This window comes from Drosophila sulfurigaster, chromosome 2R (assembly GCF_023558435.1).
Source record: "Drosophila sulfurigaster albostrigata strain 15112-1811.04 chromosome 2R, ASM2355843v2, whole genome shotgun sequence".
Classification (NCBI taxonomy): Eukaryota; Metazoa; Arthropoda; class Insecta; order Diptera; family Drosophilidae; genus Drosophila; species Drosophila sulfurigaster.
This window is the reverse complement of record NC_084882.1, coordinates 13,006,973-13,022,420: the sequence shown is the minus strand read 5'-3', so window position 1 is coordinate 13,022,420 and position 15,448 is coordinate 13,006,973. Positions and strand designations below refer to the sequence as shown.

General features: G+C 42.4%; 2 protein-coding genes across 2 annotated transcripts; both read left to right on the top strand.

Annotated features, from left to right (window-relative positions):
• Positions 1–428: 428 nt before the first annotated feature.
• LOC133838563 (ankyrin repeat and KH domain-containing protein 1-like) lies at positions 429–1,452 on the top strand. The gene is made up of 2 exons (XM_062269709.1): positions 429–764; positions 986–1,452. Exons 1-2 carry the CDS (start codon positions 489–491, stop codon positions 1,334–1,336), a joined length of 627 nt encoding a protein of 208 aa, XP_062125693.1. The 5' UTR covers positions 429–488; the 3' UTR covers positions 1,337–1,452.
• An 11,279-nt stretch (positions 1,453–12,731) lies between these two features.
• On the top strand, positions 12,732–14,700 carry LOC133837468 (alpha-protein kinase 1). The gene has a single exon (XM_062268243.1). The coding sequence runs from the start codon at positions 12,816–12,818 to the stop codon at positions 14,529–14,531; it is 1,716 nt and encodes a 571-aa protein (XP_062124227.1). The 5' UTR covers positions 12,732–12,815; the 3' UTR covers positions 14,532–14,700.
• The last annotated feature ends 748 nt before the right edge of the window (positions 14,701–15,448 follow it).

Here is a 15,448-nt window from a genome sequence, read left to right as displayed (position 1 = left end):
CCCCGGGCCTTGGTGAAAAAGTTTCGTGTTCGGCCGGGCCGGGCCTTTCAAAAAAGAGTTTGTTTTCGTGCGGGCCCGGGCCTAAAAATACAGGCCCGCGCCCAGAGATAATGTCTCAATTTGCCCATTTTGAAGACTCCACACGATATCGAAATTTGAGTGGCTTTGAAAAAGTTTATGTATCTTACATAAATATTATATTCCTTTTTCCACTTTTCACAATTAAATGTGGAATTCACATGCGATAGTTATTTTATTAATAAAATATCTATCGATAAGTAAACAGTAACAGTAAAATTATGTGAACACAGTGGAAAAGGGGAATTTATGATCGAAAGTTTAGTGTAACATCGATAAGTTTGAATTAGTATCGATAATCAATATACCGCATTCAACATAACTCTGCGTTATTCTCGTCTCATATTACTTGTCAAATATTTTGTGACAATTGTGTTTCTTTATTTTCTCGTATAAAGGTTTTGTTGGCAATGTCTGAAAACAAGGAACTAAACCATTCAACGGAACTGGATATAGCTGTTTGTTGCGGTGATTTGCACCTTGTTGAACTGCTGCTCAGCAATAACGCCGCCGATGTAAATGCACCTGGTGCCGCTTTCACACCGCTAATGTTCGCCTGTTTGAACGGTCAGCTCGAGATGGTGCAATTATTGCTGAGCAATGGCGCCAATGTTGAGGTGCAGGATGAGAAAGGTTATACACCGCTGATGGGTGCTGCCATGGAGGGCCATGTGGAAGTAGCCAAGGTTAGTATCGAGTCATGGACAGTAAATTGACCGTTGTCAAGTGATTAGAATCCAAGATTTGATTGCCACTGTCTTCAGTGACGAGAATCGAGTTATTGATTTCGTTATTAGAAAGCCAGTTCACGTGATCTTATCTGAGGTTTAAAGAATGTATAAACTACTCTCACCTCAACTCTCAACTCAACTGTTGATTAATCGAATGTTAAATGTCTCTTTCATAGGTACTTCTTCAGCATGGAGCCGGCATCAACACCCATTCAAATGAGTTTTTTAAGAGTGCTTTGACACTGGCCTGCTACAAGGGCCACTTGGATATGGTGCGTTTGCTGCTGCAAGCCGGCGCCGATCATGAGCATAAAATCGTCGAGATGCAGAAGGCTCTCATAGCGGCTTCAATGGGTGGCTATGTCGAAGTAGCGCAATTGCTATTGGACTCCGGAGTCAATATGCAGATTGATTCATTGCCGCTCACATTGGCAGTCAACGGTGGTCACGTTGAGTTGGCCACTTTACTCTCCGAGCGCAAGGAACACGAGGAAATGGTGGCACAGCTCGATAAAATAAATTTGTAAAAGAAACAGAAAACTTAAATAAATGAATAAGAAAAGTAAAACAGCAAAGAGAAAAGTTTATGGTAAACATTTTTAGTTGCGGACGAATGAATACAAAAGTGTATTTTCATGAACACAGCCAAAGAGACTAATAGAATGATATACATACGAGGAGAGAAAGAGAGACATTAATGCAAGCACTCACACACGGAAAACATGTGGATATACCGTATTGAGTTAGTTGTCGTCTTGGCAACATTTATTATATCACAAGTGGCCAACTGTATCCCAATGATGACTGCCTTGGCTTCGCTTGCTGTCCATTTTTGTTCCTCACTCGCACTTTTATTATTATTGATGACAATTTTGAGCAGACAATAAAAGCGAACAACTACAACTAAAACAACACAACACAACAACACAAACAACAATAAAAGTAGCAGCAAGTGACTGCCACGTGGCAACTAAAAGCAAAACTAGGCAACTTGCTTAACTCTCAGACAGCGGCACCCAAAATGTTTAGCTGTGGCTAAAAAAACAAAAAAAATCGACTTTGTGAGCATCCACAAAGTTTGTCAACTTTCGACATTTTCGTAATAAACGACAATGCAAAGCGGCAGCTTCGTATAACTATAACCGTAATAAGTGAGTAAAAACTAAGAGAAATGTCACAAAAAAAAAATGTAAGAAAGCTTTAGTAGATGTGCTCGGCTATGAGATACCCGTTACATATTCTGATTAAAAGCAAAACTGCAGTAATTTCATTTAAATATATAAAAATAATATATTGAAGAAATACTCAAATATGCTGAAGTGTACATTTGGTACATTGATAAGTAAAAAGTACTGGCAATAAAAAAATTATTGTTCTATCTATTGTATTCTCTAAGACCTGGATATATCGTATCGTATATCATTCAGCCTGTCTCATAATACTCTCTATATCCTATATGTAGCGGGTATAATAAATAAAGAAAATAAGTTTGAGGTGCGCAGGGCCCGGATATATTATCTAGGAAAAGCAAATTTCATTAAGTTACCAGCAGCCGTCACGCAAAACTGCAAAAAAATAAATAAAAAGAAAAAGAAAAGTTATTTATGAAACTCACTTCGTTTTCACAACAAAGATGCGTGAGTGTGTGTGTGTGTGGGAATGACTCAAAAGCAGCCACACGACGCATAAATTGGCCCCGAAAAATATATGTTACGCAAACAGCTGTTGCACTCAACTCTAAATACTCTTCAATTTAAGTCGCCATTGTTGCCGCTGCCACTCAAAGCTGAGCTCAGCATGTAACTAGCAAACTAGGAAACTGGCAAGAAAAGTGAACAACATTATTTTCTATATATACGTATACTTGATTTTTTTTTATAATTTTTGCTTGAGTTACGAACAAGCACTGACAAGCACGTGCTCCATCAATTTGATATTTTATACTTGCAACATACACACACATACTACACACATATTGAGCTGACATAGCCAATTGATTAAGCTAAGCCACAAGTCGAGCCGAGAGCGCCAAGTTTTGAGAAGCCGAGCCGAGCAAAGTTAATTCAGAATCGTTTATCAAATAGCTACTGCTGCTGCTGCTGTTGTTGCAAAACTTGCAATGCATGCGAGGCGAACTGCTGGCAGCTGCCATGAGGCATGCACCACCTTGGCTGAGTGGCAGCAGCTGGTGCTGCGGCAATGCAAAATAGCAAAAACCCAACGACTCGCAACTGGGAGCAAGTACGAGTACATCAAATATGACGTCAGTAGAGAAGCCGAAGCTATTTGTCAAATTTGACTTTGCTTTTGCCTGCTCCTGTTCTTTTCACTCCACATAAAATTGATGAAATGATTTGTGAAAATTCGTACAATATTCGAGCATGAGGTGATGAAATCAACTTTATGTTCTAGCAACGTATAGTTAAACTTTTGGCTTATGAAAAGCATACGTGAAGGCTGCAAATGGTCTGTTAAACAAGGGAATACCTCAACTAGTTTTTCACGATGTTTATACGTGTATGCTGAGTGTCTTTTGAGTTGATGAATTGGCATTGGTTTTGGCTGAAAATCAGCTGTAAACTTGCACAGGAGCAGCACCCTAATATTTTTACCGTATTGTATTCAGCCAATTTGGAAGCACTTATAAAGTTGTTCCACACACTCACAAACACACACACACAACGTTCGCTCTCTGGCCGTTAGCGTTTGTTTTCTGATTGTATAATCGGCGCAAAAGTGAAAAAGCCCTGCAGACTGCACTCGACCAGAGCAGAGCAGAGCAAAGCGCAAAGATTTTTCATGAATTATCCTTGACACGTATACGCCTTGTGGCGCGACACGGAGTGTTGCCACTAACTGCTCAGGTGTAAACATTTGCTGCTCGAATGAAGCGCCCAATGAGGCGACACAGGCGAGTGCATAAAGCAAGCTCATACAAACCTCACACACACACATGGCTTCAACCAAAACAAATATTATACGAAAATAAAGAAAGAGTATGCGAAAGAGAGTTGATGCCGACAGCTGTATACACTGCCAACTCTCAAGCAAAATTGTGTGTGAGAAAAAAAGAAGTTGCTGCAAATTATTTGCAAGATGAAATGAAAATGTCACAGCGACGTTTACACAGACTGAACTGACAAAGTTGATGGCAGTGCATAGCGTTGCATTGTAGTTGCCACACACACATACACACACACACACACGTTAAACAAGGCATCCGTTGTTAAGTACGCGTATTTTCCGATCCATTTATCACAGCAGTAGAAGAGAGAACACACCTCTAGCTAGCTGCTAGCGAGCTGCACAACAATGGCAACGGCAGTTCAACTGCAAATTCAAAAGCCAGATTTTAAGCGATATTCTCTCTCTCTGTGTGTGTGCAGCAAAGTTCGCAGCTAACAAAGCCCATTATGTTCCACGTGTGACTGTGTGTGTGATGTTCGAGGCAGTTAACGGAAAAACGCAATAAATGCAGCAAATGTGTTGCTTTGTGTGGCGGCGACGGCTGCTGCCGCTGCGTGCTGCCTGCTGCCTGCTGCCTGCTGCCTCTGTTAAACGCATTTTTATAGAAAACTGCATTCATGCCACAGCCAACGCCCATTTATAGCTATATTTATTTTTTCACTGATTTTCTCTTTGATTTTTTTATATAGCTTTTTTCATTCACTGAATGTGTGTGTGCATGGCTTTTATTATAATCGCTTGCCCTGCGACGAGCTCTTTAGCACAAATTTCCATCACAAAACGAGCCAATTAGCGAGCGTTTAATGCAAATGATTTCGATGGCAAAGCAATTGCAGATACTTGTACTCGTTATGTTAGAATATATATATAATCTTCTCAACTGCATGACGCAACCTGTGAGCTGTCTCATTTCCCTCTTTTTGTATAACTATATAAAACTTTTATTATGCATATTAAAGAACATGCTTGGCATACGCACCGCAGGGGGAGATGAGAGACAAACTCACTCACTGACTGACTGACTGACTGTAGAAGTATCTAATAAATGGACAGCACACATGGCTCCCAAGAGTTTGGGTCTTAAATGGGTCACTGGTATCATTAGACAGGATTACCCGACACGCAAGACGCAAGAATTCGAAGCAAAAGGCATGCTGTCAGCACCTGGACTCTGGACTGATTAAATTCCTCATTCAACTCTCGGTGCCTTAAAGGCAACGAAGGCCAACAACACAATTTCAGGCTGACCACATTCAAATTTCGACAGCCACGCTGCATGAATAGATGAATGTGAATGAATGAATCGAATACACTGAAAAGCAAAGCATAGCTGACTTGAGTCCGCGTTGCTCTTTGCTTATAGCCAGAATTCTTTCCCTTAGCTGAATTAACTTAGAATAGAAAGCGTATTTCTGCGAGGTGAAATGCTACAAGGGTTAACATGGGGCAAACGCGACCGCAACCGCAACAATTTCTAAAGTCAAGCGCAACTTTATTTCCATATAAATAAATAAAAGCCGCACTTGCTTTTCTTTTGGCCTCATTCAACAGCTGGGCGAGGGAAAATATATATATTTGCAACTGGAACTGCACTTTAAGGCAACTGCATCTGCAACTGAGAACTGCAGATATAAGCTTATGGTCTTTAGAAGTAGAAGAAAGTGCTAGCCAGTTGCAGTCACAGCAGCCACGAAAAATTAAGATAAATTCAATTTACTTGAATCGAGGCACACTCTTCTGGCACACACAAATAATCCCATTTTACGTACTTATTGCCGCCGCACGGACATCCGGTCAACAAGTTGCCAAGCCAACTGACTCACAGACTGACTGACTGACTGACTGACTGACTGACTGAATGTCTTGCTAGGAAAGTAGTGGCATGCCACAGCGAAAGCACTACGCTCTGTTCTTGTGGTGCTGTCTTCCTGTTTGTCGGCTTTTGTCATTGCCACATAAGTATAAGTGTAAGAGAGCATACGGCATGGCGAATGGGCCATTGATGCTATAGTAGGACGAGACACAACTGTGGTTATATTCGCATTCACATTCGCATTCGCATTTCGTACTCACATTCATTCGTTTGCCTGGCCACACATCGAGAACGTTTGTGCATGTGTCATTGAAATTCAATAAGGACAACTGCCCTTGCTTACATTGTGCCACTGCCTGGGACATCGACAAAAGTTCGACAAAGTCGTCTACTCCAAGCCAATAACTGCTCCTTCATTCTCTCAATACACTCAAGTGGCGTGGCGTCCTCCAGCCTCCTTTGTCCTTGCTTTGCTCTGTTCGGCTACTCCTCCTTTGGCCCTGCCTTAGACATGTGTGTGTGCGATGACTTTCATTTCTATGAAATTGATTTCCGCTTATGGCACTTTGGTGTTGCTTACATGTTGCGTCTGCCACAAACACTCACTCACACTTACAAACACTCGCCCGCTCACTTGCTCGCTTGCTCTATGAATATTCTTTTGTACGTCTGCTTGTCTTCATCAGCCATTGCCTGAGTTGTGACTGGGCTTCGAGACGAGCTGATTAAGATAATGACTTCATTAATTCATCCAATTGATAGCCGCCCTTTTCCCATCTCATTGATATTAATATTAATTATGTCTGCATAATGAAATATATTTTCAGCAGCCGTTGATCTTTCATTCATCACTTATGCTTTAAATATGCTATGCATTACAATTTATGCCAATTTAAGTTACTCTAATTCAAGCACAATTCACATTCTAAATGCCGCATTAATTCATTTAATGCTTTCTATTTTTGCCACTACTGCTTGGCTGTGAAGTATGTTAAGTATACGACACGTCAACTGCAGTTGCTCTTTTGATGAACTCTTTTCGGTTTTGAAGTCGTAAATTGTTCATAATTAGCCACTGCACATGCCGTTAAAGCGAGGCAACGGTGGCAGCTTCCTGGAACGCTAATTAAAGGACTCGCTCGGTAGTTAATGCGCCTCGAGGGGCTGCACAATTTTCCTACGGCTACAATAAAACTAATTGGCCTAAGAACTTTTCACTTCCTTGGCGGCGGTGGTGCTTGGAGCTGTGACTGGCTTAATTGCCGCTGCATACCCAAAATTTCCTAATTGCTGCGCGAATTGTCGACGCCAAATTAATTATAATTAAAAATCGCCCAGCAAATGGCAAATTGCACTATGCACAATGCCTCGTTCCCCGCTCCCGCCCCCGCTCCCCACCGATAACTGGCAATTGAAAGTCCTGTGGCTTATTAGCAACTGCAATGGCATTCAATTACCTGCAGTCGTACAATCGCATTGAAACACATGCCACAACGATGTGGCAAATGGCAATAGAGAGTCTCATAACCAATGATTGAAATTGCACCGCGCGCACACCACGTGAGTTGGCGTTGACTGCGATTGATTTATTGCCAACAGCAGCGCATCGCACATTTAATAATAAATTGAAACAAGCTGAATTCAATGCATTTTGTGCTAAATTTGCATCCAGCAGAGCAGAGCAGAGGTATCATTGCGTATACTTAATATGCTGCAGCAATCACTCAGCCGCATACATTCCCCATATACCTCCTCTCTATGCTTTATCCGTTGGCCATTTGACCAAATCGTGCATGTTGCATGCTCGTCGCGGTTGCATCTTCAATAAATCGTTGTGTTCGCTGTGTGAAAAATTAAATTGCACTTCATTAAATATCCATCACAACAACTCAATAAAATACTAAATTTGCTGAGTGAATACAAAAACGAATTGCGGCCACTCTCATGTGCATATGTAGGCGAGTGTGTCAGTGTATGAATGTGTGTTTCTACCACAAACTATAAAAATACTAGTGTGTGTATGTGTGCCTGGCAAACAGTGGAAACTTTTTCAATTCAACTGCGATTACGAGTACATTGCGCGCTTGGCCGGATTTTTTACCCCCAACTGACAAACGCTCTGCACATTCACATCATAGTGAGTCGTACTCGTATTCATACTCGCATTCGTAGTTGTATTCGCTTTCACGTACTATATTTGGGCAGTTTTAGTCATGACGGAGAGTCGACATTCCTTCACTCGATGATGCGATGTGTTTATGCAAAGCTTTTAACTGCGCACACAATGCAGACTGTACAAAAGTGTATTAATTTAATGAAATTCAGTCCATTAAAACCTTGGCTTTGCTGCACGGTCACAGTTACAGTTACAGTTACAGTCGCAGTCGCAGTCGGAGTCGCAGTCACATTTCTGCAGTTACAGTTACTGTCATAGTCACACAGCTGTGCACAGCTACATTTACAGTTTCCATGCATAATGTCCGATATGTCAGTCATCGTTAGTTTTTTTTCTCCCCCTAGCCAAAAGGAAGGGGAAGGAAGGAGTGTCGCTGTCGCCATCACTGTAAATTGGAAAAGCGAATAAAAATGTCTCACGTCAATGGAAAATTGTCATATGCGAGTGAGAGAGCGATAGCGACACCGACACACAGCGAGTGGGCAGCAAGGACATAAAATTATGCCAATATCAAGCAACTATGTATGTATGTGACTATATAAAAACCAGAAAGAAGACTACGATCTAGCTCAACTGTAAAATACCTGCTATCTATTTCCAATAAAAGGAAAGCATTGCGAATGCGATTTTATCGGTAAAATATATCAAAGAACATACAAAAAAAACTAAAGCTGAAAAGAGTACTTAAGAGTATAATGTTAAACTAATATATTAATATAATACATAAAATTAGTATACTGGAAAAATGATGAAATGTAGAAAATTAAAATTCCGGAAAAATACTTACGTATACTAAAATTTATTTATCGAAAAAGTACTTAGAATCGATAACCAACAAAATACAAATTTCAAAAATTATATTATATATTAAAAGTATACTAAAATGTTCAAGTTTAATATACCGAATAGTGTCGAAAAAGGCATTTCCTTCCGGCACAAAGTTATGCTACCCTTAGAAAAAGATATCGATGGATAACACCAAGAAAAAGAAAAGACATTGAGACATAAATATGCGCCAAATAAAGCGACGAATGAGAAGGCGAAAAACGGAAAAGAAAAGCCATGCAATAAAAGACGAAACACGAAGAAAACTTGTTGTGGTTATGTGTGTGTGTGTTTGACCAACTTTGGCATTGTTTACTGCGGCATTCTTTCATGGCAATATGTGGTAATTATTAAGATTAATAATACGACTAGTGGTTCGCCACAGAACACCAGAGCCAAGCCAGGCCAGTTGATGGCTTTTTAATGAGTTGACCAAAGCGAGATGCTCCGAAAAGAGAGAAGATGCGTAGCATTCTGTGCTGTGGCGAACGCACCGCAGCAGCAATTAAAGCACATCAATTAATATTAAATATTTCAACGGCAATTAAATGAAATAATTCGCTGGCATTCGCTGGCCATCAATCCAGTGGCAGGACCAGCAAACCGAGCCACAAAATTGTCTGATGTGACCAATGAACCGTTGGCTTTTAGTCCTCCTCCAAACAGAAGATAGTAAGTAGACATACACAGAGTGTAAGTGTGTGTGTGTGTCTGTGTATACAAAGGAAAAAACTTTTGCCTTTATGGCGAATGAAATTTTCATTAACCGAAGCAACCAAAGTGATTGTGGCAATTGCGATGAGGGTGCGCAACGCGAAGCGACGCGACGTTGCAAGTTTCGAGTGAAAAGTTTTCAACTTGTGCCAACTGGACACATGTTACAAAATTCGCAAATAAATTTCAGTTGCTGCGAAACTTTCCACGCATTCGAAATGCAAATGAAATGCGCGCGATTGTTGACAGGCCAACCAAAAAGATGGCGAGGGGAAGCAGCCAAAGCCAAAGTTGAATCCAAAGCTGAAGCTAACGCTAAAGTTGAAGCTCAACTTGAAGTTGAATGGAAAGAAAAACTTGAACCGAGCCTGCATTTCTTATGAGTCACTGAACGAAATTATTTTCCAAAAGCATTTCAATTTCGCCCGGCAATACGCGTAATTGAAATTTGCATTTGTATGAGGCTTGCAAACAAAAAAAAAACCAGAACAGAGCAGAGCAGCGCTGAGCAGTGGAAAATAAAGAAAAGGAGACCTAAAAAGTAAACTTCGCCTGTGGAATCGAGTCCGTCTAGAGCTGCATGGCAAAAAGACCAATTAAGGACCGCGTTGTGGAATTTTGATTGCGAATTTCCACACACCCCAAAAGGGGCCAAGTGCCAAGTGCCAATGGCAAATGCGTTGCGTTGCGGCCAAGTCAAGGTATTTGGCCTAAACAATGCCGCCGCATGCTAATTTTTTTTCTGTTTTGCGGCAGCACATTAGTAAGCCGAAGGATATTCAATTGTCCTCGCAATTGTGGTCAGGCTTTTGCATTGACATGTGAATCAATGGCAAGTTAAGAAATCACAAAATACTGCTGAGCACTAAACAGACCGGGGCAATGAAATGCCAGAACTGTCCGCCGCACAAGTCTGTCAAAGGAATTCTAACGGCTTCCTTTTTGTGCCACCAAGGAGCAAAGGAAAAAAACCTGAAAAATGCCTACAACTTTTAGCCAAGAACCGCAAATTGTTTCAGCAGACCAAACATACTCGCGGAATACAAAATAAAAAAAAAATAGAGAGAAAAACGAAAGCCGTGAAAGAAAATGAAAAATACAAGAAGCGAGCCAAATATTAGGACTTATAAAACTGTAGAAAACCTTGCGAAGTTTGGCATCTGGCATCCACTACCTGGGCCAACAGCAACGGAAAGCCATGGCCAAAAGGCAAGCCATACGACTACCGTTGAACCGCACACTTGCCCCAAAGAAGGCAACCGTAAATTTTATTGCATGACTTGATTAAATTCGCATGCAACATCAGCGCGAAACAACCTCAAACCCAAAACTCAAACCCAACCTCAGCTGGGCAGGTCAAGCAAAATAACTATGTGCCTTCATCGAGCTGATGTTTTGCTCTGCTTCTGCTTCTACTTCTTCATTTGCCTCTCAGTTTTCAGCATTTTAACGTTTTAGCGTTACTTAATGAACTTAGAGTGTCATACTAGCAAAAAAAATTCGAGAGAGAGAGAGAGAGAAAACACCCCCAACTGACCCATCGATACCCAAACCAACTAAGTATTTCCCTTCTCTTGGTCGGCAGTTAATGTTATGATGGATTTTGTGCAAAGCGAAAAGCAACTTTGAACCTTTAATAATGTACGAGTGTGTGTGTAAGTGTAAGTGTGTGTGTGCGATTATGAGCGAAAGGTTTTTTACATTGGCTCCGTTTCGTTGATTTTGCAAAGGGAAGCCGACTACTGGCCAGAGACGGACACAAAGACGGACAGCGAGACGGACGTCTGGCGTTTTCTATGATTCCATGCTTAAATATGCTTCACGAGACTTGAAAGCATTTGAAGTAATGAAAAAGAAACAAATAAGTGCCTCGGTCAGCAAAACTGATTGACTTGCCACTACTCTGGAGCTCAGAATTAATTTTTAATGTTACTTAGCGTTTTAATTTAATTAAATTACATTTAAAGATAGACAATACAGTGAATAGACTATTTTATTTCTCACATTTTTTTACTTAAGGGTCTTGTTATTAAGAATTTGCTCCAGCATTAAAAATTCTCTCTAACATTAATAATTCTCGTTTAATTAAAAGCAGGAAATGATTTACAATAGAGAGCATATCATAAATGTTTGATCAACTTCATATGCGTTTACTCATAGTATCAGTGAACACATTTTTCATGACATTCCTGTAGACAAAGTAGCAGACTGAAAACAAAAAGCATTCGTAGACAAAACACAAGAAATGCTAAACAAACATGTGAAGGTACTCAAAATAGAGAGACAAGAGATAGAAGAGAACGACTAAATGATACCACGCTTCTGTATAATTTACTTAACTATTTACTCACATGACTTTATTTCGATTTACCTTTAATATATCTATGCAATTAGCTCTTAAATTACAGTATCCGCTTTTATCAATATTCTTCATTAACTCCACCCAATTACAGGGTATGTGTTGCCGAGTTAGGGACGTCTTGCTGATACGCTGCACAAAATTTAACGAAGCTTAACCTCGTTCAATGTGAAAATACACTTTAGGTGTAATTTGCGCTGTCATTTCGGGCGCAACTCGAGCAGCAATTGTGCAAATACTTTGTGCCACAAGGGGCAAAGTTCGGTAAGTGGTCGAGACCGGAGGGCGGGGAAGGAGGAGAGGAGTCAAAGTTTTTCAAGTAAAATGCATGAAAGAATGATAAATGAGTCGCAGGTAGCAGTCACTACTATCGCTCTCCAGTCAAGAATTTCCATCGAAATGTAGTGAGAAAATATTTGATTTTCGCCAACGCATTGTGTCAGTCTCAAGATGAAATGTTGATGTCTTTAAATTATTACAAGAAATTTAAAATACGACTGTATGTCATTGCCATGGAAATTGAAATTGAAAGTGCGAAGAACTTGATACCGGAAATTGGTTTCATATGACAACACGACACGGTCAATGACAACGACAACGACAACGACAATTGCAAGAGACATGACTACAGACAGACAGACAGCGGGAGAGGCGATGACGATGGGATGCCACATGTCAAAGACACATGGTGCAGCGATGTGAGTCAATGTGGTGGTGCAGTGGTGCATGGGCTACTCGAAGAGCGCAAACCGCAAACACGAGTCCATAGACCAAGTGACGCCAACATCATCGTCATCGTCATCGTCATCAGCAGCATCATCGATATGGACGCGACACTGACCACAAGTGATAGTTGCAAGTGTGTGTGTGTGTGGGAGTGTGTGTGTGGCTGAAATGTGATGCACCTAATGCTGTGGCCAAAAAGGTGAAAGTGAACGCGCAGTTATACAATCCGAACGAGCCAATGAACTTGACTGTCTATCGAATTACTTCGCCGGCAGCAGCAGTAGCTGACACCAGCTGACAACCAGCTATAAAAAGGCAAATGCGTGCACCCAATCTCCACACTTGATAACGAGACACAGCCAGCGCTTTGTTCCACAGCAATCACATCACAAGGAGCAACACCCACCACACACACACACACACAGCATGCGTCATTGGGAGAGAGTTGACGATGATGGCCAACGAAATTGGCAATATGCAAAGGGCCCACTAATGATCAATGCATTACAGTGGCCCATGCTGTTAATGCTCTTGTTGTTATCCATAACAATGAGCCCCACGGCTGGCATAACGGCACCGCTGCCACTGGAATTGAGCGAATTGCCACTGCAGCAACAGCAGCAGCAGCATCCGTATCAGTATCAGCAACAACATCAGCATCACACTAGTAGCAATTATTATGAGCCAGCAGCAGAGTCGCTGTCGCTGTCGGAGTCGGAGGCGTTGTCAGGATTAGCAGGATATACACAACATTATTATGGGGCAGCAAATAGTGCTGCTGCAGCTGTTGTTGGCGGCGCGGCGACGACACAAACGCTCCAGGATGAGGATGTTGGCATCGGCATCGGCGGCGGCGGTGTTGGCGGTGTTGGTGTTGGCGACATTGGCGACTTGGCAGCACCATATGCAAATTATGAACCAAAAGCTGAAGCCATCAATGCCGCAGGCTTTGTGCCAACGACCGCACTACATGGCTACAACAACTACGAGAGCTACAGCAATTACAACAATTACAACAACTACAACGGCTACAACAACAGACTGAACTCAGATGGCAAAATCGATTTTGTCATTAATACGGCAAATTACGAGCTCGATGGCAATGCCGACCAACAACAACAACAACAACACCAACAGCTACAACAACAGCAGCTGCTGCGGAGTGAGCAGCCAACTCCGGCAGCCATCTACTATCAGAACTATGGCGGATATCAGGCGACGCTGCCGCTATCGCTGCCTCAGGCTGGGCCACCGCTGCCGCCACCGCCAATGCCACTGCTCGATTATCCTATTGAGCAATTTTCCAATTATCGCCATACGTCCGCAGGGAGCGACAGAGAGCAGCAGCAACAGCAACAGCAGCCGCTACAGCAGCAGCTGGAAAAGGTGGCGCCACAGCCGCGGCAATTGAACGATGACAACGGCATGGTTTATGCCGGCAGCACGCAACGTGCCACACTCGCTGTGCAACAGCAGCAACAGCTACCAACACGCCAACAGCAACAGCAACAACAACAACAGCAGCCACAGCAACAACAGCGACAACAAAGACAACAGAGCAATACACATTTCTCTCTACAGGATCAACAACTGGCCGCGCGGCACATTGTCGATCTGCCAGGCCAAACAGGCAACAGCCTTGCCCCAAGCGGAGGCCAAGCCATTGGCAACTCGCTGCCACCCATAACAACAAGCGTGCATCACACGCCTTCGAGCACTAAAGCGATTGCCGGACTGCCGCTCTCCAAGCACATTGAGGTGACCAAACATGTGCCCGTCACCCACTATCAGAAGCAACATGTGCCCTACAAGCAGCCGGTGCCATTGCGTGTGCCACGCCCCCTGATCACCACCATACCCAAGCCGATTCCCATTCGGGTGCCAGTGCCAAAGACCGTGACAGTGCCACAGTTTCAAGAGGTCAAGATACCCGTGGAGAAAGTGAAGCCGGTGGCTGTCGAGCGTCCAGTTCCCTTTGTGGTGGAACGACGTGTTCCATATCGGGTGGAGAAACCGATTGCCACGCCCATATACTATCCGTATCCCATCAAAGTGCCCGTCATACGCACTGTGGTGCACAAGCAGCAACCTGGACACAAAGGACATCGCCGCTGGGCGGCTCTCAATCAGCTGTTGGGTTAGCTTTAAGTTTGAGTGTATATTTTTTTTGTACTACATATCGCATGTATGTTGACTTTTTTTACAAGAGCTAATAATAATGTGGCAACGCACTCTTAACCCTGAGCCACAAAATAATTGCAATTAGTGGCAATAAGCAGTGTAAAAGTGCAGAGCAACTCAAAAACTTTGACCAATATATTGAAGAAAGAGAGAGAGAGGGGAGATTGCATAGTCAAACAAGAAATTGAAGAGAGGGCAGTCGAGGCAAGTCAAGGAGTCAAGGGGTCAGAGGGCAAGCTACAAATGAAGAAAAGTAGCCAAGTAAAACTTTTTAATTGAGCTAAGATCCAACAAATGCGGCTAATAAATATGTATTGAAGTGCGGCAACTGCAGCAACCAACAGGCAACGGGCAACGGGCAGCAGCAACAACAGCAACAACAACAGTGAGAGAATGCAATGGCTAATTGCCAAATGTAACTGCAACAACAACAACAACGACGACTCTGACAACAAGAACACTAGCAACAACAAAAGCAACGACTTGCGCAACACGCAGCAAAGTCGGAGCTAAATAAACGCGACGTTCAACTTCAGAAGGGCGTTAACGAAACAGCAACAAAATTAGCCAAAAAGTAGAATCCTGACTATGAACAGAAGCATGCTGAGGAATGAGGAAAGTGTGTGGAGGGTGGAAGGGGGGGCGTTGCCAAAGGGGGCGTGACAAGGCTGACGACTGTAGCTGTAGCTGATGGAATTGCTGCAAGTTATTGCCGACTAATGAAATTAACGCTAATTGACTTGGCAGTCCTAGGCGAGTTCAGCAACAGCAAAAGCAACAGCAACATCTTCAGCTTCAGCTCCATCTTCATCTTCAACTTTCCTTTTTGTGCGTTGGCTGCAGCATTCTTAAGCTAGCTGTATTTATTTAATGCCCAA

Excerpts from the sequence above, each read along its gene's own strand:
- LOC133838563 (XM_062269709.1), top strand. The coding sequence starts at position 489 with ATGTCTGAAAACAAGGAACTAAACCATTCAACGGAACTGGATATAGCT. Across the intron at positions 765-985 it reads GCCATGTGGAAGTAGCCAAG|GTACTTCTTCAGCATGGAGC; the intron begins GTTAGTATCGAG and ends TCTCTTTCATAG.
- LOC133837468 (XM_062268243.1), top strand. The coding sequence starts at position 12,816 with ATGCGTCATTGGGAGAGAGTTGACGATGATGGCCAACGAAATTGGCAA.